This window comes from Biomphalaria glabrata, chromosome 9 (assembly GCF_947242115.1).
Source record: "Biomphalaria glabrata chromosome 9, xgBioGlab47.1, whole genome shotgun sequence".
NCBI lineage: Eukaryota > Metazoa > Mollusca > Gastropoda > Planorbidae > Biomphalaria > Biomphalaria glabrata.
In genome coordinates, this window is record NC_074719.1 from 26119953 (window position 1) to 26145985 (window position 26033).

A 26033-nucleotide genomic window follows, 5' to 3' on the forward strand; every position below is an offset into this window, starting at 1 on the left:
AGGGGCGGACTGGCTATATGGGCAAACGGACAAATGCCCGCTGGGCCGGTACCAAATGGGCCGGTCTGGTCGCGACCAAAGAAAAAAAATGTCAATGCAGACAACTTAAAATGAAAAGTGACAGCAGTAAGACACAAAGGCCCGAAAACATTTTCTTGTTTGTTTTTAATTCTAATTACAATTAATTTTGTTTGAAATTCAACAAGAATATCCACACAAAAAATACACAATACACTGTACGTATTATCATTTGCAAAACGTTAGACCGTACTTTCTGCTATGCACGAGCGGCATGGACTGCTTTGATGTCTTCGAGGTTGTGTTTTGCCTCATCATTTTGCTGGTCGGCATGGGCCTTTGATTGCACTCCCATTTGTTTTTGTTTTTTTGGGGCGTATCTACGAGTTGGTTTCCGTGCTACCTTTAGGTGCTCAGTAAACACAACTCTGCCTGAGTCGGTAGCCAAGACAAGCCAAGTTCATGCGCACTACGCCTCTCGACAACGCTTACCACATTATAATTAATGGTAAACTTATGCTTAGTATAAAGTCATTAATGATGACAATTATTAGATCTACAATAATTACAATAATTTATATAGCGCTGTCACATCCGATATTTAATGAAAGGAGATTTATATTTAAATAAACTAGGAGGAAGCAAGAGCTTTTCACATTAAGTAAGTGTCTCTCTAACCGTTCTGCTTTCTTTTATCTTTTACTGGGATGGGTTGCCTGAGTCAGCCAGGAAAATCAATGATTTAGCATATTTTAAGTCACAGATCAACATGCATGACTAGATTGGCACATGAAATGCGTAAGACGTAACAATCTTATTTTTTGAAGAAACGTCTGTAATCTATAAGTAATACCAAAAAAGCTTCAAACTCATTTGGCTTCTATTGTATTGTTTATAGTTTCCAGACTACATACATGTATAAATAGAATACATTATGTAATCCTACGAATGCATACATCCAGTTTTCGATGCGTTATCAAACTTTATATATTTTGTAGAGAATTAGGCTTACACCTATAATATAACACATGGGCGTAGCTGGGAGGAGAGAGTCTTCAAACCATCACTTGCCTCAGACCTCATTGTCTGAAAGGGAAACTTTACTTACTGCCCCAGTGCAGCCAACTTAAGCAAACTACAGTCACCAAATCACAGTGCATTATCCTGCGATTAAAAAGTTTTATTTCAAAAACCTAATGTGCTATTCTTACAGACCTAGACCCTCCCGCGCCGTTCGGCGCATTCGCCGTCAAGCTGTTTCCACAAATCTGTCACTGGTAATGTCTGAAGCCCCTTCCCAGTTGCTCTGAGGACCTTCATAAATGTGTGGTGCCAAGTTGTATTAGGATGTCATCGCAACTCTTCTTATGCGTAATTCATTTTGTCGGAGAACGTGTCACGCAAACCTCATGCGACGCTCTGTCCCAATCTTACTAAGAGGTCGAATCCAAATTCGGCATAGGATTTCCTTGATTTAGACCCGATCTCTATAACTGACTCCTAAAAATCTGTCTTAGCCATCTTTGTTGAGCCATGAGCCACATTTAGTGTTTTTCAATTTCGGCAGATGACTATTCACTGCACTTTATTTTGAGTGCGTAATTTGCTTATTTTTATATTGAAGAGGTTTTTTTTTTTTGCTCCAAATCCTACTGAAGGGGGAGGGGGTAAACTAAAAAAACCTTTGGCTACTCTCATAGAATTTTTAGTGTGTAATTTGCTTTTTTTTTTTTTTTTTTTTAATATATATTGAAGAGGGGGTTTATTGTAAATTTTGGAGGGGGTTTTAAAATCTTCCTTAATTGTGAATTGTTATGTTGGAATTTGGGGATTGTTTGCATTTATTTTGTTTTATAGAAGAGGGGGATTTAATTGCAAAACCCCTGGTAGGGGGTTTTAAACTCAAAACTCCTTGGCTTTGCTGGTTTAGTATTAAAATATTACACAATATAAACAAAACCAAAGCGAAAAAATCAGTGGAGGGAATGTGAACCCTCCCCCGGCTACGCCTATGGCCTCCATGTCATCGCAACTCTTATTATGCATTAATTCATTTTGTTGGAGAACATGTCCCGCAAACCTCATGCGACGCTCTGTCACAACGTTACTTAGGTGTCGACTCCCAGTTCGGCATAGTAGTTCCTTGATTGAGACAAATTCAAAACCTCCTAAGTTACGCTCATTGAAATTTGGTAAATTTAGTTTGCTTGAGAATAATATATTTTCAGCCTCAAAACTCTATGTAGGGGGATTATAAGCACAAAACTATCGGGGGGGGGGGGTTAAACTTTAAAAAAAAAGCCCTCTGGAGGAGGGGGATTTTAACTCAAATCCTTGGTAACGCTCATAGAATTTTGAATACCGGTAATTTCCTTTTTGATATATTGAAAAGTTTTAAGCATCCAAACCCCGCTGAAAGGGGGTTTAAACTCAAATCCCCCTTTGAAAACGCTACAATTTTAGTGTGTAATTTGCTTTTTTTTTTATTGAAGAGGTAATTTTTAGCTTCTAGCCCCGCTGAAGGGGGGGTTTAAATTCTAAACCCCATTTGACAACGCTTGAAAACGCTCATAACATTTTGAGTGTGTGCCATGTTTTTAATATTGAAGAGGTGGTTTTTAGCACAAAACCCCTTTAGCTGGTCTAACAAAGCTGTTTATGTGTCCTTTTAAAAGAGCAAAACAAAATACGATTGGTAGCAATCCATTTACCCTAAGGTAGAGATTTTCAACTTTTTGCCAACCTTTCGGCAGGTCGTATTTTGGGCACTGGTATCATTATGTAGCAATGAATACAAATTGTTTAATTCAGAATCTTACAATTCAGCTACGGTACCGGGTTGCATCACACCGATTTTTTATTTTTTTCTAACTAGTTGAGGCTGACCGGTTAAAGCAGGGCTTGGAGCCTGATGGAGTGGGATCTTACTAATAGCTAAAATATCCAACAGTTGGGTAATTGTATACACGACACCCTCGTTAACCTTAGGCCATAGAACCATAACCTTTACATCTTCTGCCCTACAGACCACAGGGGGCACTTGTCGGTACGGTACCAATTGCATAGGAATAAACAAGAAGCCGACTTTAACTAGAAGTCACTTGTACCGTACATTCTAATTGAATTTATACTTAAGATGAAGCATATTTACATTTCGACTTGAATGGACGTGTCATAAAATTATTTCACAGATCCAGTTTTATTTGCTTTTTACAATGAAACAAGACAAAATTATGAAAATTAAAAAAAAATTTAAAAAAAAAGCAATAATATTCAATTATGGTATTTATTATGTCAACCAAAAAAAAAACAAAAAACTTGAAATCTGTAATTAGCTCTGCATCTGTTAAACCTAAAATAAATGAAAACTCATGAAATATATTTTTAAAAAGGTAAATCAATGTGTCTCAGAAATATTTTCAACATTTTATAATTCAGGAAGAGAGAGTTACTGTTTCATCATAGACACACTACAAAATGGTGTCAAGGTTTAAAGACAGTATGGTATGGGGAAAAAAAAAATCTAGAAATGTTATATCCCATCCACTAAGCAGTTGTTAGAAACTGCTCCCCATCCCAAAGAGAAGCTGGTACCGGTAACTATAAATTATCAGTATTTTTAAGAAAATAACTAATAAAAAGACCTAGGGATTAGCATCATATTTCAAGTCACAAATACCAGGTAGGTCTACAAAGCTCAAAATCATTGATATATCAATTTAGTTGCAAACCTCCAGTTAGACTAGATGTAACAATCAATACCCGGTACTGTTTCTTCACTTTACAATCAGTCTCAACTGGCTTTAAATCACTTTCGCCTATAAATATTTTCTTATTCAACAGCTGAAACAACATTCCCATTAAAATCCTATTAAATTAAAGCCTTCAAATTAGCCTAAACATGTTGCATTTTTTGTAGGCTAGAAATAAATTTAAATCAAGAATTCATTCTGAAATGCTGCTGATACCAAATTAACTAAAATAACTCAAAGCTCACGAGTTTGTAAGTTTCTAAATATGTTACTTAGAATTCAGCATTTGAACAACTGATTTTAATCACATTTATCAAGCAAACTAAGTTTCAGACGGGGGCATTTGCTGTCATCACATGGTTTCAGCATTTGCATTCATCACCACTTAGATTTGTAATTTATTTAAAATGTTATCTAAGACTTACCCTTTAATATGTCAGCTCTTGTTCGATAGTGTAAACTGATAAAAGAAATAAGTTAAGATTAGATATAGTTAAGGGGCCTGCTGAACAAAAAATAAAACAAATATGGATGCCACATCAGATAGGAGCGAAATAGTGTCATCAAAATGTTTTATGGGACTAAAAAATCATCAGGTATGGCATACATTTACAAACTTATTTAAAAATAAGTGAGAACAGTACTTACATTAATGAACTGCTCATTAAAAATGCATCCACAATACCTTATCTAGGAAAAAAAAAAAAAACCTTTAAGAAGTAAAAAGGTATCAAATACTTTGCAAACATTTAAGATTTTATAAAATTCTAAAAAAAAAAATTAAAAATAAGACAGATCTAATGAGTTCCAGAATATAGACCAAACTCTCAGACAAATGCCTCAAATGTCATCAAATATCCCATTGTATCTAAAAAATCTTTCAAAAACTGAAAGATCTTAAGTACAATAAGGAAGCAGACTCGTCATCTGTTTCATCACTGAGTCAGTCTGAGTAGAAAATAAACTTACCAACAAGCCTATAGAACAATTCAGGATACTATCATGTCACTATGAATGGCCTTGTCTGGCTGCAATAGAAGAATACACCATTAACAAAAAATTTGTAAAATTAAAATGTACAATAGAAAAATAATTACAGATAGATTCATCAGATAAAAAAAGGGAACAGTGAGTATAATTCATAGTAATCATTTGGTAGAATCACATATTCATCACAAATCTACCATGAGAATCAGCAGGCAGACAAATTTAAGTTACTTACATTTACATATAGATTATAGGCCTTGTGTAGTAAAAACTTTCATGTGTAGCACTGAAAACAAAATGATTAAATTTACTAGTTGACAATTTAATATGGAGAATATGGGGAAATGACTTAGGACTGACTTTTCAGTATAAATTTACTAGTTGACAATTTAATATGGAGAATATGGGGAAATGACTTAGGACTGACTTTTCAGTATTAACAACACATCAGAATATTCAGAGAGATTCCCATTGTTTATATCATCACAGATCAGTCCATAAAAAATTAGAAATACACCAATAAAGATTTGTACTTTGAGGTACACTAGAAATTTTTTCCTTTAATTCTTTTAAGTCAAGGATATAATAAGACAGTCATATGAGCATGTTCTCTATTACAAATTGTCTTACTATTTTAGTTTATTATAATATAATAAACATGAATGAAGCATGCACTATGATCACAAGTCACAACAGTGATGCTAGTAACAAAGTGTCTAGGCCCAAACTAGCCGGTAATAACACAGTATAGATCACCTGTCTACCTATCAAGAGGGCCACAGTTCAAACACAGATTTTAGCTGCACAGAACTTCAGATATCCTCACCCCACCCCAAACAAAAGCACTAAGATTGTACCAGCATGCAATGAGAAAAATTAAAGATGCAGAATACAAAACTATTATTTAAAATGGTCAAAAAAGATTTAAAGATTTCTTTCAGATAAGATAATTTTTCACTGCTTTTCAATTGTCCCTATCTATGACTTCATCATCAAGAAACCATTGAACAGTAAAGATTCAGTAATAGAAATTTAAAATATTTACCTTGTAAATGTTTAAGCTTGTAGCCATCTGTTTAAAGAAAAAATTTACATAACACGTTAAATGTATTCATAATTAAGGCATAATTAAGGACTAACAATAAACAGCAAACACTTTTCAGAATTGGATGACAAAATCATACATTGTTGTCATATCTCCCTATCTATCACAAAGATCATCATATGAAAGCATTTGCAAGTTTAAAAATTCAAGCAATACAAATGTAGGTTCAATAAATTATAGCTTTTTTATAGCGCTACTTTCACGATTATAGCATGCTCAGAGCGCTTTGGTCCAATCTCATTGGTGGACCAGAGGGGGGAGAGGGCGGATCTGGGAGTAGGTTTTCCATGCTGCCTTTAGTAGTTTAGGCACTGTCGGGTGTCAAACCTCAAGCCGCCTTCATAGCTAGACAAGCCAAGTTTAAATGTACTTAGCTTCTCAACCACGCTTCCCAATAACAGTAAAAAAGCAATTCTTAGCTAAGCTTACAAGGACAGGGGGTATAGTGATGATGACAAATCCCTATAAATGACTTTCTGAACTGACAGGTGTCTACAGGACATCACTTAAAATTAAAAATGAGAAAGCTATTGGTGGTCTTCATTAGCTTATTCAATACTGGACCACCAATCCCAACAAAAGGGAGAAGGCCACAAAAGTTATCAAATTTAAAAAAAAAAAATCTTTAAAGACAGTATATCACATCTAGATCTAGTCACAACTGTTTTCATTTTCAACATTTCCTACTACCGAGGTATATGAAGGTATTTTCAATTATTTAATTCATTACCTTCATCTAAAATAGACTAATCATGACAACCCAGTGCCAAGAATTTATTCCCCCAGACAGTTTTTTCGAATATTTATAGTAAACTTCTTATTAGGAATCTCTTATCTAACGAGATTAAATTCTCACTGGCTTTATGTTGCCAAATAGCAGTTTGTAGACCAGAGGTGGAGTGGATCTTTTCAGCCGCAATAGGATCGATTAGGTTTATTACAAATTTTAATAAAATTGTGTGTTGGTTCTTCAATTTAGATGAAAGGTGTCTCAGTAGAATTTTGACCTCAAAAAATTTCAGAGAGAGAGTTCAAGTCAAATCTCATCATTGACGAGTAAAGGACACTATTAGAGTATGAGGGTACAAAAAATCTCACCCATTATAATTTCCAGCATCAAGATCACTTGACTTGAGCATCAGCTTTCTTCAATGATCCATCTCTATTAGAAAAAATAAAAGCATTAAAAACCATAGGCAAATGCCACATTTAAATAATCTAAACAATAATAATTAAACAAAAAATGTCAGTATGAAATTTTCTTTGTTGCATCCATTTAACGCAACAAGTTGGTGTCTACTATTTAATGTATGCTCCTTTTGACACTGGAATTGTTATGACAACAATACAGTAACACAAAAGAGCAAAAAATATTTGGTACCATTAAGTTCATTAACTTTAGGACTTGGAGTTTTACATCATGTCTAAATAGTGAGTATTCTAAAATTAGAACTTAAACCTAGATTAGATTGAAGGCCTTAGCCAAGATGAAGAAGACTAACTTTGACCTTTTTAATTTTAGGTGTAGTACTGCTGTATGATCATTCTTAATCTTGAATAATTGATCTATAGAAAATAATCATTCTTAAAATTAATAAGAGTAGTGTTATATTTTATAGATTTGGATTATAATGCTCTGATTTAATGAGATGTACAAATTAATGTTAATTGTAGACAATCTAGATCTAGAAACATGATTCTAAAATCTACTTCCGGATTTCCGGCTATTTAGATTCCTATATATGCCTACAGTTTAAGTAGGACATAAAGCCTCCTGATCTCGAACAATCCAACGTACTATGAGAAGATTTATAATCCATTTTAATTTACTTTTAAAAAAGAAAACATATATCTATTTAGTAATAAGACTATTTTCATAAGTACATATTGAATACCTAATACTCACGAAGTTATTTACACGTCACGTGCCCGTGGAGCAAACGCTGCCAATATTAATGGCGGTGTAATGAAAAATTCAAGACTTGATCTAATTCTTTTCATTTGTATCAAGTCTGTTTTGCGTAGGCCTAGCATTTTCTAGATCCAGACATTTCGTGCAGTTATATCTACTCGTGTGTGAAATCTTCCATAGCAGTGCCTATTAGACCTACACTTACTAGAACCTAGGAACATCTTTAGGTGGAGAGAAACGTGTGTGAATAGAAAGTTAATTTGACCCTACAGCCTTATAAACATGAGAATACCGGAAGTTGCAAGGGCTGCTGGGTCTGGTTTTGGGTCTCCTGCCAGATAGGATTACTGTTGCCAAATTCAAATACACTTTAAGCTACAATTTTAACAGTGCTAAATTTGAAGGAATGTGAAATTCACCCTAGATTTATACCTACAATTAATGCACACTCTAACTCTGTACCACACAGACAATAAGACACTGGTCAGCCAAATGTAATCATACTTTGGCCGTTACTTGTGTTTCGCTATCTTAAATATTACTAAAAGAAAAAAAATGCAACATAGCGAATCACGGGTATCGTCTTGAGTTTGTAAACTTAGTATTATTTTATTTTGTATATAGGTATATGCATAGGCTATCTAGCTACAGAGACGTAGCTGGCAAGGTACGGGCCGCAAGAGGAATCAACTGGTGAGGTCATCAAACTGAGCACATACTTTCAGTAAAAACTAAACAATGTACTTACATAGACAACAACAACACAAATATTTTTTGCTACTTTGTTAATTACCTATATTCTTTCTTAAATTAAAATTAATATAACATTAGCCTATTATTAAAATTAATATATAAGCTTTAATTAATTTTACAAGATTTGTTTAAATCTCCGAAAGCAACGCATTTATACACTTTCTTTATGGTATCTATGTTACTTCAGTGTTCAAATCGTTGATTTTGTATTTAAGGCGAGGAAACTTTCAAAAGGCTTGGTTCTTCTGGCTTTTGCCGAACAATTAGAAAGTTCTGAGAAAGTGAATGTGTTACTCGCAAAAATAAACAATAATAATTCTTATTCTGCTTCCTCTGCATACTCTTTTCAACAAGATCAAATACCACATCTGTATTAAATCTAATGATAGATTTAATGAGTGGTGGGGGGTATGTGTATTAACACACAAGAAAGAGCTACGGAGGGATATTTATTCCTTGGACCGGATTGTTTAAGAAATATTCACCCGATTTGAACATCATTATGTGGCAGATACACATACATTTTAGTTGCCTTTATTGAATCCTCAAATGAAAATGGAACTCGATGGTTCTGTAACATTAACAAAACGAATTTCACCTGGAAGCTTCAACGTTTTGTTGCAGTTTCTTCAGATGCGTCTCGATTCCAAAAACAAGCAAGCGAAGGTTTTTCAAGCTTACTTTGATCAAGAAATACTTGTGATCAATGATGATAAATTAACGCCTCAATGATTTAGATATTCCCCAAGATCTAGGTAGCTTATTTGCTTTTTATGTGTTTTTGTTTGTCACATTTGACGTTGATGATTACGACTTAGACACTTTATATTTATGCAATAAATGAATAGCTTAGGCAGGAAAACGGTCTAGGGCGTCTCGACTCCTTGAGTAGTAAATTAAACACTTTTTAAATGTTTCTGGTTTTTTTTAACTCTTACAAATAAATGAAAAATTGTATTTCCAACCGTATACAGGTTTTCTAGCGTTTTCTCATGTTATCTTAGCCTTTTTTTTTTCTGTTGTAGTATTATTGGGCACCACAAGTGTCAGAATAACGTTGTTAAAGCTGTAGGCCCTATGTCTGATGCAGGGGAGAACACTGTGAGCCACCGAGAAATTATTCTGTCTCCTTTGACACGTCACAATCCAGCTAAACGCGTATTAATGGCAACCAAATAGTTCCTATCACACATGTTTCTTTCACTCCCCTCTGCCTAACAACAACCATTTCATCAACTGCTATCAAATGTGTTCTTTCTTCCCCCCTCCTCCTAATGCAGGTTCCTTTACTCTTCCCATGAACGTAGCCAGGACTTTTGTCTGGGGGGGGGGGGATTTCTTTTTCCATATATATATATATATATATATATATATATATATATATATATATATATATATATATATATATATATATATATATCATGGGCGTAGCCAGGGGGGGTTCTTGGGGTTCAAACCCCCCCCCCGAAATGAAATCCCCCCCTTGGGGGGGGGGGGGGGAGTCGGAATTTAGTGACTGATTTTTTGCTTTGATTTTGTTTATTTTTGTGAGATTTTAATACTTAACCATTACTTGCCCTAGCACAACCAAAGGGGTTTTGAGTTTAAAACCCCCTACCAGGGGGGTTCAAGTTTAAAAACCCCTACCAGGGGGGTTCGAGTTTAAAAACCCCTAACAGGGGGGTTCGAGTTTAAAACCCCTACCAGAGCGGTTCGAGTTTAAAAACCCCTACTAGGAGTTTTGAGTTTAAAACCCCCTACCAGGGGTTTTGAGTTTTAAACCCCCTACCTGGGGTTTTTGCAGTTAACTCCCCCTCTTCTATAAAACAAAACAACAAAAAAATGCAAACGAAAATCCCCTAATTCCAAGAGCACAGTTAAGGAAGATTTTAATTTTAAAACACCGTCTAAAATTTACGATAAACCCCCTCTTTAATATAAAAAAAAAAGCTAATTACGCACTCAAAATGTTATGAGCGTAGCTAAATGGGTTTTGACTCAGTTTTGAGTTTAAACCCCACTACAGTGGGGTTTGAAGGTAAAAAATACCTCTTTAATAATAAAAAAAAAGCAAATTATACACTAAAAATGTTATGAGTGTAGTATATGGGGTTTTGAGTTTAAACTCCCCTCCAGTGGAGTTTGAAGCTAAAAAGTACCTCTTCAATATAAATAAAAGAAAATTACTCACTCTAAAATCTATGAGCGTAGTCAAAGGGGTTTTGAGTTTAACCCCCCCCCCCCCCCCCCGCCATCTTCAGTGTAAGAAAAAAAGCAAATTACACACTCAAAATGCTATGAGCGTTGCCGAAAGGGGTTTTGAGTTTAAACCCCCATTCAGAGGGGTTTGGTGCAAAAAATACATCTTCAATATAAAAAAAAAGAGCAAATTACACACTAAAATTATTTGAGCGTAGCCAAGCCAATCGGGGGTTTTGAGTTTCTTCTACAGATGGCTTTTTTTTTTAAAGTTTAAAACCCCTCTAGATGGTTTTGAGTCTAAGATCCCCCTACAGAGCATTTTGAGGTGGAAAACCCCCAACAGAAGATTTTGACGATAAAACTTCTCTTTTCGATATAAAATCTAAAGCAAACTACAGTCACTTAATTCCAAGAGCGTATTCAAGAGAGGTTACACATTTTTACCAGTGGCAGGGCTCCATTAATAAACTGCAGTGAATAGTCATCTACCGAAATCGAAAAACACTAAATGTAGCTCAACAAAGATGGCTAAGACAGATTTTAGGAGTCAGTTATAGAGATCAGATCTAAATCAAGGAAATCCTATGCCGAACTGTGAGTCGACCCCTTAGTAAGATTGTGAGAGAACGACGCATGAGGTTTGCGGGACATGTTCTCCGACAAAATGAATTACGCATAAGAAGAGTTGCAATGATATCCTAGTACAACTTGACGCCACTCATTCATGGAGGTCCTCGTGGTAGGTGGGAAGAGGCTTCAGACATTACCAGTGACAGATTTTTATGGAAACTGCTTGATGGCAAATGCTCCGAACGGCGTGGGAGGGTCTAAGTCAGTAAGAATAGCACATTAGGTTTTTGAAATAAAACTTTTTAATAGCATTAAAATGGACTGTAGATACCTCAGAATATGCATTTTGTTGGCTTTCAATACCAGAAATAGTGCTTGGCGGCGGCGCTCCCCCAGACCCCCTTGCTATTAATGGCGGGGAGTCCACAATTTTATGGAAACAGCTTGATGGCAAATGCGCCGAACGACGAGGGAGGGTCTAAGTCAGTAAGAATAGCACATTAGGTTTTTGAAATAGAACTTTTTAATAGCAGGAAAATGCACTGTAGATACCTCAGAATATGCATTTTGTTGGTTTTCAATATCAGAAATAGTGCTTGGCGGCGGGGCTTCGCCCCGCGCTGGGGGAGCTCCTGGCGCTCCCCCAGACCCCTTTGCTGGTAATGTCGGGGAATCTACAATTTTTTCACTAACTCATGGAAGAACCTATTCTAGGGCACAATAAACGTCTTCCGAAAGAATGAAGGGTCAGAATGTAATAAAGATTATGTACACACACACACACGCATAAATACATATAATTTTTTTTTCGCGGTGGTTGGGGGGGGGGGGGGTCGGGGGAGAAAAAAATTCACCCCCCAAAACCCCTCCCGAAAAAAAATCCTGGCTACGCCCATGATATATATATATATATATATATATATATATATATATATATATATATATATATATATATATATATATATATGGATAGTCTTATATTGAAGAGGGGGTTTATCGTAAATTTCGGAGAGGGGTTTAAAATCAAAATCTTCCTTAGCTATGCTCTTGGAATTTGGGTATTGTCGTTTGCATAGTTTTGTTGGTTTTGTTTTATAGAACAGGGGGGTTTAACTGCAAAAACCCCTGGTAGGGTGTTTTAAACTCAAAACCCCCTCGGCTGCGCTGGGGCAAGTGTTGGTTTAGTAATAAAATCTTACCTAAAATAAACAAAATCAAAGCTAAAATCTGTCACTAAATTCCTATCCCCCTGCCGGGGGGGGGGGGGGTTTCCATTTGGGAGGGGGAGTGAACCACCACACTCCCTTGGCGACGCCCATGACTTCTCCTAATGCTATCCATGAATCAATTATTACCTCTAGCTAAGAGTTGTTTTGTTTGTTTGTTTTACATTTTTAACATGTTTAATGTTCGCAAGAACTTTCTGCGGAAGCCCACTTGAGTAAAAATTTATGTCCTTATTAGCCTATCGGTCTCCCTCAGGATGTTTCCACGAGAGTGCCACTTTGAGGCCATAAAAATATAACCTCATTCCCCTCACCCTAGTGTCAACCAAATATCACCTCTCACACAAGTGTATTTCTCCCCTCACCATAATGTCAACCAAATATCACCTCTCACACAAGTGTATTTCTCCCCTCACCCTAATGTCAACCAAATATCACCTCTCACACAAGTGTATTTCTCCCGCACCCTAATGTCAACCAAATATCACCTCTCACACAAGTGTATTTCTCCCCTCACCCTAATGTCAACCCCGCACCCTGATGTCAACCAAATATCACCTCTCACACAAGTGTATTTCTCCCCTCACCCTAATGTCAACCAAATATCACCTCTCACACAAGTGTATTTCTCCCCTCACCCTAATGTCAACCCCCGCACCCTAATGTCAACCAAATATCACCTCTCACACAAGTGTATTTCTCCCCGCATCCTAAAGTTAACCAAATATCACCTCTCACACAAGTGTATTTCTCCCAACCAGTGCCGGCCTTAGACCGATTTGACCGAGTGCTCCAAATTGGGCCCCGTGCCTGGCAGGGGCCAAACAATTTACATATAGCATATCACTATTTTTTTAAATGCTGTGAGTCTTGGACTCTGCGGAGCTAGAGAGGAGGATCTTAGCAATGGAATTGAGATGCTACAGAAGGATCCTAGGTACGTTCAAAGACCGCATCACAAACCAAGAGAAAGCGATAGGAGGTCAAAATAAAAGAATGCCATTGAAAGAAGTTCTAAACAAGGCAAAAGAAATGGAGGAATGGAGAAAGACGGTCGACGAGTCTTGCTTGGTGCCCCAACGGCCCAACAGACAAAGGGATAGGTAAAATGTAAAGGTAAAAATATCACTATCAAACTTGGCTTTTGTCACAGGCTTTTAAAGATGTAGGACTTCAAGGATAAACATATTTAATTTTGTAGCTTACGATTGACGTCACTTTAATTAACCCAATGGCGCCTATTGCGTTTCAGTTACTTCCTATCACATCATCACCTATCCCTTAGTCTGTTGGACCTTTAGGGCACCACACATGATCTGCCAAAGTGTCAACCGTCATTCTCCATTCCTCTCTGTCCTTTGCCTTGAATAGAATTTCTTTCTCTGACAGGCCTGTCCATTCTTTGGCGTTGTCTTCCCATCGGAAGGAGGAAATAAAACTCATATATTTTGGATTTAGTGATTTCTAACATATTCACCCAATCGCCCTCCCCCCCCCCCCAATGTTTTTTTTAAACGTAAAAAATACTAGATTCTATTTCGAGCGAAAAAAAATTGTCATTTGTTCTCATTGGAGCTGAATTCTGAAGGCTAAATATTTGACTATCTCAGTCTGCGCCAAGGCAAACAGGAGTTTTACAGTAACTTTATTTTTATCAAAAGTATGACCAAAATAAATTAAAATTGGTAAATATTATGGTATTTTTTTCTCATACAATATTTCAATTTTTCGATGAAAATGTGCGTAAAAAATGTGTAAATGATGAAATTATCCAGTGCGCATATTTTCTTTATCAAATAGAGAGTGTACGTGTCTTTTCGCGGAGGTTCCAAGCTTCCGTACACGCCAACCAATAGACAGCGTTAAAATTTGATGACGTTAGCCAATCACAAACCGACACGCACGGAAAACTAAGAATAGAAAAACGCACACCGGCTAAGCTTAGTTTAGTTCTTACTGAAAACAGCGAAGACAACGAGGAAATCCCAAAATTGAAACACTGAAAGCTAAGCGAGTTCTGTTGAGTCTACAACACATTGGTTCTCATTTACACGTAACCAGTATCTCTTATTGACGTTGTAAGTTGGTCAACTCTAGATCTATCTAGATTTAGTTTGTATTAAATAAAGTTTATTTATAGATATCTTAATCTAGAGACTAGAGTCTAGTCTAAGTCTCTAAAAATCTATAGTGACTAGTGTAGGCTAGGTGTTCTATTCTTTTCTTAGTTAGATTTTGAATTTTCTATAAAAGTATAGTACTGTATATAGTCTAGATCTAATTACAATATACAAATATATTATTATCTAGACTAGTAGATCTAGTCTAGTATACTCATAATTATTATAGATTCTATAATACTCTGACTCTAATAATACTAATGCGGTAATGTCTCTAATCAACTCTAATGCAGCCCTCCCCCTATCATCATATTTGATCATATGTAGACTCTATGGCCCACGGCCTATCTTAGACTTAGACTATCTAATCTATCTAGATTATTCTAGAACTAGATTAGTATACACTTATACAGTATACATATTATTATTGAATTATTTATTTATTGTCTTAATCTGTAGATCTAGACCTCTAGTCAAGTAGATAGATCTTGACTAGACTCTATAGATCTAGAGACTAATAATTGAAACTAGAGTGACTAGAGTCTAAATAAGATCTAAATCTAGTATAAGTATAGGTATAGATTATGAAAAATAGATTCTAGTCTAGAATAAAGATATCGATCTCGTAATTAATCGTATTAACTTAGATTAACTATTATATTAATAATTAGATTCTAAATCTATTTTAATTAATCTAGATTCTAGATCTATAATTATTTTTCTTATCTTAGACTTAGTTTTAGATCGTCTTAATTCTTAGGCTTTTGGGTAAAGAACATTATTAACCAGATCAGATGATATCCAGACCTCTAGAATCTAGTCTAGTTTCTAGATCTATAGGCTGGAATCATGCATGAGTCATGATTATCAATAGATTGAATAGATCCAGAATTTATAGAATAGATCTAAATGTAGTATAGAAGACAGTCTAGAGAGTAGAGCTAGAGACTATATAGTCAATATAGAGTATCTCATGATCATGCCTATGAGTTATGAGTATGAATGATCCATCATTTTCAGCATCAAAATGCCATCATTAGGCATCATTCATAATAATATAAATAATATGCTATATTGAATTTATTATCTAGCTAGACTAGATTAGTCCTCTAGATTTATAAATTATATTCTTTAACTAGGCCTTCTATTCTAGATCTATATAATTATATATGGACAATATAATCTAGATCTATCTAAATCTAGAATAGTTTAGACTATAATACTCTATTCTAGATTGATCCAAATGACCGGATTTTAAATCAAAGAGTCAGTATTTTATAGATATTTAAATCTAGATCTAGTAAGATCTAGATCTTAGATGCATTCATGACCATGCATTAACTGATTAACTAAACTAGATTTTATCACTGCTAGATCTACTTTGTCAACTTTGATCTGTCTGCAACTAATTTAGATTCTTGTACTAAAATTAGACCTAGTCACTAGTGCTTTAGTAACTTTACAGATGGTTTTATTTCATTTTTTTCAATATTATCAATTGACAGATTCAACAAAGATCTCTATTTTGTTGTGACAGCACCTGAAGCATGGAGAGGTTTACTCCATTTCTTATGTTGTTGCTGGTGTCCAGCACTTGCGTATTTGCTAAAGATGATGATGACGGTGAAAAGAAAAAGTCTGATGTTGGCACTGTGATAGGCATTGATCTTGGCACAACCTATTCTTGGTATGTTGTTCAGATTAAAGATCTCTTGGTTAATTTACATACTTTGATCTTGCTTTTTATGTATCATTGCTGTTAACTACCTCACCCTAAGGTCAATGTTAGTCAACAATCACAAAGAGGAGTGGCTCAACCAATGGGCATCAGGAAACACAGGCAGAGCCATGTACAGAGAAATGACTACGCCTAACAAACTGGACAGTATTAACTTCCTCCCCCGCAAAGAACAATCTACAATCTTCCAACTAAGAACAGGACACACACCACTATTAAATTACCACCTGAACAAAATAAACTCCACACAACTACCCCTTTGCAGACATTGCGTCCACCCCTTTGAAACCGTAAACCATATCCTCTTTGAATGCCCCTCCCTAATCCACCTTAGGCAGACCCTACTTCCACTACAGCCCAACATAACCAACACCCTGTATGGCAGTGCTGAACAACTGAAGAAAACAGCACACTTTTTTTCCTTGGCACAGTCTGCAAAAGAGCTCACAGCTCAGCAGCAATAAAGCTGGCTAGAAGAAGAAGAAGAAATGTATCATTGAATTTTTTGTAATGGATCCTAGACATCTATAAATGTAAAATGTCACTTTGGCATGCTTTAAATTGACCAATTGTGGATTCTAAGTAGAATGCTTACCAAAATTGTATTTCTGTTTGCAGTGTTGGTGTGTTTAAGAATGGTCGTGTTGATATTATTGCTAATGATCAAGGAAACCGTATTACCCCATCTTATGTGGCCTTCACTCCTGATGGTGAACGTTTGATTGGTGATGCTGCCAAGAATCAGTTAACATCAAACCCTGAAAACACTGTATTTGATGTCAAGCGCTTCATTGGGCGCAGTTGGGATGACAAATCTGTTCAACATGATATCAAGTTTTACCCTTTCAAAGTAAGCATTTTTACATCCACATAAAAAATTGTTGAAAAAGTGTAAATCCTGTTTATGGCTATGAATTAACTTTTAATGAATATGGATTTAAACGAGAATGTTTTAAGAGAATGTGAATGTAAAAATTTTATGAAAAATGCATTAGGTTAATAACACTAATAGTTATATTATAATACAATCAGGCTTGAAAGACTTTTCAATGCAGCTCAAAATAATGATAATTGTGTATTACTAATCCAGGTGGTGAATAAAAATAACAAGCCTTATGTGGTCGTTGATACTTCTGATGGAGAAAAGACTTTTGCCCCTGAAGAGATCTCAGCTATGGTTCTTGGTAAAATGAGAGACATTGCTGAAGAGTACTTGGGAAAGAAAATTACAAATGCTGTAGTCACTGTGCCTGCATATTTTAATGATGCTCAGAGACAGGCCACCAAAGATGCTGGTGTCATTGCTGGATTGAATGTCATGAGAATCATAAACGAACCGTAAGCAATTACATATTTGTAATAATGCTTTTTTTTTTTAAAATTTTTTAAAAATACTTTGTTGTTGACATTTGATTGAATTGTGTAACAAAATCATTTCTTGCAGAACTGCTGCTGCCATTGCTTATGGTCTTGATAAGAAAGATGGGGAGAAAAACATTCTTGTCTTTGATCTCGGTGGTGGAACTTTTGATGTCTCACTTTTAACTATTGACAATGGAGTTTTTGAAGTAGTTTCAACTAATGGAGACACACATTTGGGTAAGCTCATCGCTATCATTTTATTGACAGTATTAACTTAAGCTTTTCATTTTTAACTGATATAAATTTACTTAATTTCTTAGCACAAAGTAATATAAACTGGCACTTTGTTTTAGGTGGTGAAGATTTTGACCAACGTGTAATGGATCACTTTATCAAGCTGTACAAGAAGAAGAAGGGTAAAGACATCAGAAAGGATAACCGTGCTGTTCAGAAGCTGCGTCGTGAAGTTGAAAAAGCTAAACGTGCTCTCTCATCTGCTCATCAAGTCAGACTTGAAATTGAATCTTTCTTTGAGGGTGAAGATTTCTCTGAATCTTTGACCAGAGCTAAATTTGAGGAACTTAATATGGTAAGTCAAATGTTAATGTAGCATTGAGCTGTTCACTTTAAAAAAAAAAGTTTTTGGACAATAACATAACGTTACTGATATTTTATTTTAAAACATCACTAGTCTAATTGTACAGATTTTAGTCATAGATTTGCCATGTTTTTGTTGTTTGTTCAGGATCTGTTCCGATCAACAATGAAACCAGTGAAACAAGTTTTAGAAGATGCTGACCTTAAAACAGATGATATTGATGAAATAGTATTGGTTGGTGGTTCTACTCGTATCCCTAAAGTGCAACAACTTGTCAAAGAATTTTTCAATGGAAAGGTAAAGACATTTTACTTACTACATTAGGGACTGCATTTATTAAATGTTTTGTCAATATTTGTTGTGCTAGAAGAAATAACTTTTATTAACAGTGAAAATGTCTTAATCCTTTTTATCTTTGATCTCTAGGAACCAAGTCGTGGTATCAATCCTGATGAAGCTGTTGCCTATGGTGCTGCAGTCCAGGCTGGTGTATTGAGTGGTGAGGAAGACACTGGTGATTTGGTGCTGTTGGATGTGAACCCATTGACCATGGGTATTGAAACTGTTGGTGGTGTCATGACCAAATTGATCCCTAGAAATACAGTCATCCCAACCAAGAAATCTCAAATCTTCTCTACTGCTGCAGATAACCAACCAACTGTAACTATTCAGGTATATAAAGTTGATTATCTTTCATGTTTTTTATCCTATTAAAATGGCAGACAGTAAAAAGTATATTTTGTTATAGATCAAAGGTAGGTAACTCCCCGAAGTTTTGGTAATTTTACAGTAAAACATGTATTTGTGACTTTGGCTTTCTGTACACATCTTATGTTCTTTAGTTCTACCCCAATCACTGTGTGTTGCTCCAAAGGGGCAGTTCTTTAGTTCCAGACAGCTCAGTCACTTGAGGCTGTTGTAAACACTGTTCTCTCTATCCATAGCAACTTCCTGTTTTTTTATAGTGCTCTCATACTCTTCACAAGCCCAGGTGTAGAGCAATATATATTAGTGCCATGGATTTTTTTCACGTTTATTAAAAATTCTATAAATATTTTAGTTAAAAATTCTATAATAATAGATTATTTCACTACATTATAAAAAAAAATATATCAAAATTATCCCTTTTTTATTTTTTTAAATCAATAATTTTATTTTTCTTGTAAATGTTTTCACAGGTCTATGAAGGTGAACGTTCTATGACCAAGGACAACCATTTATTGGGCAAATTTGATCTAACTGGCATTCCTCCAGCTCCAAGAGGTGTTCCCCAGATTGAGGTGACTTTTGAAATTGATGTGAATGGTATTTTGAAAGTGACAGCTGAGGACAAAGGCACCGGGAGCAAGAACCAGATTGTGATTCAGAATGATCAGAACAGATTGTCACCTGAAGACATTGAACGCATGATCAATGATGCAGAGAAATATGCTGATGAAGATAAAAAACTGAAAGAAAAAGTGGATGCCAAAAATGAAATTGAAAGCTATGCTTACTCACTCAAAAATCAAATAAATGATAAAGAAAAATTAGGTGCTAAACTAAGTGAAAGTGATAAGGAAAAGATTACAGAAGCAGTAGAGGATGCTATTAAATGGTTGGAGAGCCATCCTGATGCAGATGTTGATGAGTACAAAGAAAAGAAGACAGAATTAGAAGGCATTGTTCAACCAATTATGACCAAATTGTATGAACAGTCTGGTGGCTCACCGCCCCCATCAGGAGAGGAACCAGAAGAAAAGGATGAGTTGTGAGAACATTCAACTTTAGGTTTATAAACTGCTATTTAAATTGGAAAGAATTTTGTCTTGAAAAACAAAACACAAAATCTCAGATTGTGTAGGAGTTGAAAAGTAGAGGCTGGCATTGGTTTTGACAGATTTTGCAAGTCTTAAAACATTTGAAATGCTAGTTGATTTCCTTGAAGTATTTTCTTCAGGTCTATAATTGAGGATGGATGTGATTATAGGATGACTAATCTTTTCTTAATGAAAGTGTATTTTGACAAATTTTTTTTTTATTGCTACAAACATGTTTTGCAAATTGAAATGTGTATATATTATATACATGACTTTTTGTGTGTGCTAACTTAGTCACAGAGATGTGATTGTGTGGGATCAAATGTGATATTTATTTTGAAAGGAATTACATTGCTATGTAGTAGATGTGTGTGTGTGTGTAATGTAGTACTGGTGTCTGTGTGCTAAGGGTAGCAGTAAATTGTAATGCTAATGGTGGATATGTTCTGACCACTTGTTTTGCTACTGAGTGTTTGAATGTGTGATTAGTGTGAAAGTAAACTCATTATGTACATTATCAAAACATTTATATTGAGCTTTGTCATTCCTGACATGTTTAGAATCCAAGTTGTTAACTATTACTATTTGAATAAATGTTGATTTCAATTTGTTGTTCCAAGTGTTGGCTTTACTCTATGGTTTGTAAGTACTGTAAATCAGACCTAACCTAATCAATAGTTATGGAAACAACAAAAAATTAAACTAATACACCATAAAAAACATATAATGCTCAGCTTTGAAGTACGGTACTAGAACAGGCATGTCAAACATAGCATGCGTCCCGCTTGGCCACCTCAAGAATTATCAAAATGTTAAATTATTAGGCTTTTAACAGTCACCACTATTGTTCAGATGACGTTTTACTGCACACACACACACAGAACACGTAACAATCAACAAAATTCTTTTTAATGTCTGGATAATTTTGTTTATTTCAGTTCGAGTTTTAAGTTCGGTGTTGATTGAACTTTTTAATTATTATTAATGGTTAATGATCATATAAAGAAGCCAATATGTTAGAATTAGACTTAACATTTGTCAAAAATCATTTAGTGAAGGTGATTTTATTAAGGAATGTGTCGTTAAAGCTGCCGAAGTAATTTGTCCAGAAAAAGGTGAAAGTATTCAAAGAAATAGCGTCAACTATGAACACTGTGGCAGATAGAATAAATGACAAGTCAGTCAGCTTGAGTAAACAATTAAAGAACAAAATAGCTTTTTTTTTTTCTTTTCACTGGCTCTCGATGAGTCAACTAGTGTAATGGGTGTAGCACAGTTGGCTATATTCATAAGGGCCTGTGACAGGAATTTTGAGATACATGAGGAGCTACTTCAGCTCTGTTCTATTCATAACACCACAACAAGTGAGGACGTTGAATTTTGGAAATTTAGCAGACAGAATTCTTTATATGTTTGCTACAAAAACACCTCACCGTTCGAGATTATCTGATCAAAATTTGTCATCAGTGAGGAAAGTGTCAGTGGCCTTTCAAACTTTAACCTGACATTAATAAACTTGTATCCCAGAAAAGATGTCAAGCATCAGGACAAGGAAAATAATGCGTAATCATAGTAATTTCTAATAAATAAAATAGTAATAATAACTAAGGGACAGGTATATGATTAGTTTTTATATTCTATTGTATTGTTTCTAATTTACATAAAACTAGAAGGCTATGTTTTCCAAATGATTTGTGGCTGCGGCTCTTCAGGTCATAGTCAATTTGTATGCGGCCCATACACCTTAATGAGTTTGACATGCCTGTACTAGAAGTTAGTTATATATAATCATGTATTCTTGAGTGTAAATAAAGGGGGGGGGGGGGGGCTGAAGTCAAAATACCATATCATTTTCTTTTTAATACTTAATAGAAATCATTATATTTTGTGAAAACATTTGGGTAGGTTCTCATAGAATCAAATTGTCTACAAAACTCCTTGTAATTTGGTCATTCTCTTCTTACTTCTTCATTGTCGTAAAAAACAATAACCAGCCCATATCTGGTATTTAAACAAAATGTTTTTACCCAACACCATTACCTAATACGGGTAGGGCTAAGCTTTCTGATTAGTTGAAATAATGAAGTTCAACGAGTAAACTCAAGTTTACACAGGATATTAAGTGTTGGCAGGTGGATATTATTGATTTAATATTCACACGTAAATTTATGTGTTTTAGCTGTGCTACAAATCTGCATGGGTGCATTATGTCCACAGTCGTCTAACTCTGCTCAAAGCAAGATGTTGGCAGTATTTTTTATTTAACTTTTCACTCTCGTAGAATGGGGGGGGGGGGGCTGGGAATGTAGCAATGGAAGAGTCCTGTGGAGGTTAACAACGCGTATTACCACCACAGAAAGGGAAGGAGAGAATTGGCAGAAACACTGATTATTGAAATTACTCGGCTACAAAAGATAAAAACTCTTGCAATCAGCTTTAACTTAAAATGAACCGCGCGGTGATTTCTGAATCAGGCGCGCAATTTTCCATTTAGTTTTTCTTTTATAGGAGGGTTTTGAGGCCAGAGTCTTGTTCGTGCCTTTCGATAGTAGGACTGTTTTGATATCGGTCATTATGACTGTTTGGTGTACATGCGCAGTTTATTAGTGTAGTGGCTGCTCATTATGACTGTTTGGTGTAGGCCTACATGCGCAGTTTATTAGTGTAGTGGCTGCTAGTTCAAGTGCTCGCCTTTCCACTCTATGGTTGTCTGAGATCGCCAGTTGCAATTCACTTTTATCGTTTTTCTCCATTGGGCCATTCAATTAGTAGGCTATGCCAGCACCTCCTTTTGTGTTGGATTTTTTAGAGGATCCATCTGTGGGAACTCTGACCCACTGGTCACTGGGGTATGGTAATGGGTTTTTAGAAAAGAGTTAACTAATTCATTGAGCTCTTTTTGGTTATGGTCGGATTTGTGTGTGTGTGTGTGTTACGTTTTCGATGCTGTCTCTTGTTTGTAGGCCCTAATTGGAGATAATTTACTTCCTAGTCCAAACCTTCAGCAGGACGCTTGGGGATGGCAGTGAGCAGGGTATGAACCCGGGACCATCGAGAAGTCCGAACGATAGTCCAGCGCGCATACCGCACTACCAGGTAGCCATCCAACATAGCCGGTTTTGAGAGCCAGACTTGTGAATTTTGCATTTGAGTGTCTGCCTGTTTCCATTTTAGCTTGATGACGTAGAAGCAGCTAAGAGTCCGGTCATGCAGACGATAGGTACAGGGTAGATCTGATTGGACAGATGTATTGAAGCAGGGCCCACCTTGCGCTGGATGTCTGACTTGTATGGTTTTTAATATCAATGAACAGTTAATAGGAATTGTTAGAAACGATTAGAACAACAGACTTTTTTTTTTTTTTATTTTTTATTTCCACTTTCTAAAAATGCTCAGAATTTATTAATTTTTTGAAAAAAAAAAAGGTGTGGGGGGTCGGGGGCGACATTATTGTACTTATTTCATAAAAGTGACTTGCACATATCGTGAAACCATATTAAAATACGTTACTAATTGAAGTTATGAGCTTTGTTTACTTGCTTCTTAGGCCTACATTTATTAAAAAACTTTTAAGTGCTAAAAGCGCTCTACAATAAAAATATTCAATTATTGTAAGGGTATGTTGGCTTTACATTAAAACATTCTGTTATCGTAAGAATATGTTGACTACAGTTTTTTTTTTAAGTGACTTTTTTTTTTTTCACTATGCCCACCTCTGCTGACAAATAATATGTATGACAGCATATCGAGTAGCACGTTTAGTTAAATCACTAAATTTAGAAAGCCTTCTAAATCACTAAATTTAGAAAGCCTTCTAAATCACTAAATTTATAAAGCCTTCAGGATAGCAGACTTAAAAATAAAGTAGCAATTATACATAAAACACTGAACCATAATCTTCAAATACCAAATTTAAAAAATACTCAGAAAGACACAAAAATAAACGCACATTCCTCGTCCCATATGCTAGGACAAATTTGTACAAATACTCCTTCTTCCCTAGTGCTATTAGAGCATGAAAAGGGTTGCCTGAGCTAGCCAGGAAAACCAGTGACTTTGCAGAATTTAAGTCATTGGTTAATACGCATGACTGAATGCATGACGCGTAGGACGTAATCATCTTCTTTTTTGAAGTAACGTCTGCATTATATACGATAAGATATAAAAAAAAAATAGCACATTTGCATGGCTGTAAAAAGATGGAAGGGCATTGTGATACAGTAAAAAAAAAAAAAAAAAAAGGATTATTCTTCCAAGTGGACAGGTTGTAATTTTGTATCTAGTTTCATTGAATCCACCCAGCTCCTCTAAATACAGGTACCGGTATCTGACATATGATTGGTGAAAGTCAAGAATTGTGCGGGACTCGTGTCATCATTATTGAAGTGACCTCATCAATAAAAATGTTTATTTTGTAACAGTTACCTATAGCAGCAGTCTATAACGTCCTTCCTATGGATCAGACTGGCATTAACTATGATTAGAACAATAAGAAGTGGAGAAGCAGTAGTGTAACTAGGGCAAAAAAAAGTAAAAGTGGAGAAGCAGTAGTGTAGCTAGAGACAAAGTAAAAGTGGAGAAGCAGTAGTGTAACTAGGGCAAAAAAAAGTAAAAGTGGAGAAGCAGTAGTGTAACTAGAGACAAAGTAAAAGTGGAGAAGCAGTAGTGTAACTAGAGACAAAGTAAAAGTGGAGAAGCAGTAGTGTAACTAGAGACAAAGTAAAAGTGGAGAAGCAGTAGTGTAGCTAGAGACAAAGTAAAAGTGGAGAAGCAGTAGTGTAACTAGAAACAAAGTAAAAGTGGAGAAGCAGTAGTGTAACTAGAGACAAAGTAAAAGTGGAGAAGCAGTAGTGTAGCTAGAGACAAAGTAAAAGTGGAGAAGCAGTAGTGTAGCTAGAGACAAAGTAAAAGTGGAGAAGCAGTAGTGTAACTAGAGACAAAGTAAAAGTGGAGAAGCAGTAGTGTAGCTAGAGACAAAGTAAAAGTGGAGAAGCAGTAGTGTAGCTAGAGATAAAGTAAAAGTGGAGAAGCAGTAGTGTAACTAGAGACAAAGTAAAAGTGGAGAAGCAGTAGTGTAACTAGAGACAAAGTAAAAGTGGAGAAGCAGTAGTGTAGCTAGAGACAAAGTAAAAGTGGAGAAGCAGAAGTGTAACTAGAGACAAAGTAAAAGTGGAGAAGCAGTAGTGTAACTAGAGACAAAGTAAAAGTGGAGAAGCAGTAGTGTAGCTAGAGACAAAGTAAAAGTGGAGAAGCAGTAGTGTAGCTAGAGACAAAGTAAAAGTGGAGAAGCAGTAGTGTAACTAGAGACAAAGTAAAAGTGGAGAAGCAGTAGTGTAACTAGAGACAAAGTAAAAGTGGAGAAGCAGTAGTGTAGCTAGAGACAAAGTAAAAGTGGAGAAGCAGTAGTGTAACTAGAGACAAAGTAAAAGTGGAGAAGCAGTAGTGTAGCTAGAGACAAAGTAAAAGTGGAGAAGCAGTAGTGTAACTAGAGACAAAGTAAAAGTGGAGAAGCAGTAGTGTAACTAGAGACAAAGTAAAAGTGGAGAAGCAGTAGTGTAGCTAGAGACAAAGTAAAAGTGGAGAAGCAGTAGTGTAACTAGAGACAAAGTAAAAGTGGAGAAGCAGTAGTGTAACTAGAGACAAAGTAAAAGTGGAGAAGCAGTAGTGTAACTAGAGACAAAGTAAAAGTGGAGAAGCAGTAGTGTAACTAGAGACAAAGTAAAAGTGGAGAAGCAGTAGTGTAGCTAGAGACAAAGTAAAAGTGGAGAAGCAGTAGTGTAACTAGAGACAAAGTAAAAGTGGAGAAGCAGTAGTGTAGCTAGAGACAAAGTAAAAGTGGAGAAGCAGTAGTGTAACTAGAGACAAAGTAAAAGTGGAGAAGCAGTAGTGTA

General features: G+C 35.6%; 1 protein-coding gene and 1 long non-coding RNA gene across 4 annotated transcripts; one reads left to right on the plus strand and one right to left on the minus strand.

Annotated features, from left to right (window-relative positions):
* Positions 1–3285: 3285 nt before the first annotated feature.
* LOC106068771 (uncharacterized) lies at positions 3286–8073 on the minus strand. Of its 3 annotated transcripts, XR_008779905.1 has the most exons (9): positions 7769–8073; positions 7371–7428; positions 6961–7024; positions 5803–5829; positions 4993–5043; positions 4740–4798; positions 4419–4460; positions 4196–4230; positions 3286–3370 (listed from the first exon to the last, which is right to left on the minus strand). It is a non-coding gene; the product is annotated as an uncharacterized LOC106068771 (long non-coding RNA). The 3 variants fall into 3 exon arrangements; XR_008779906.1 differs by lacking the exon at positions 7371–7428 and having other exon boundaries at positions 7758–8071; XR_001217967.2 differs by lacking the exon at positions 7371–7428 and having other exon boundaries at positions 7769–8069.
* A 6370-nt stretch (positions 8074–14443) lies between these two features.
* Positions 14444–20756, plus strand: LOC106068770 (endoplasmic reticulum chaperone BiP). The gene is made up of 9 exons (XM_013228240.2): positions 14444–14603; positions 16151–16332; positions 17002–17233; positions 17474–17721; positions 17828–17982; positions 18099–18334; positions 18491–18640; positions 18770–19015; positions 19522–20756. Exons 2-9 carry the CDS (start codon positions 16193–16195, stop codon positions 20095–20097), a joined length of 1983 nt encoding a protein of 660 aa, XP_013083694.1. The 5' UTR covers positions 14444–14603; positions 16151–16192; the 3' UTR covers positions 20098–20756.
* The last annotated feature ends 5277 nt before the right edge of the window (positions 20757–26033 follow it).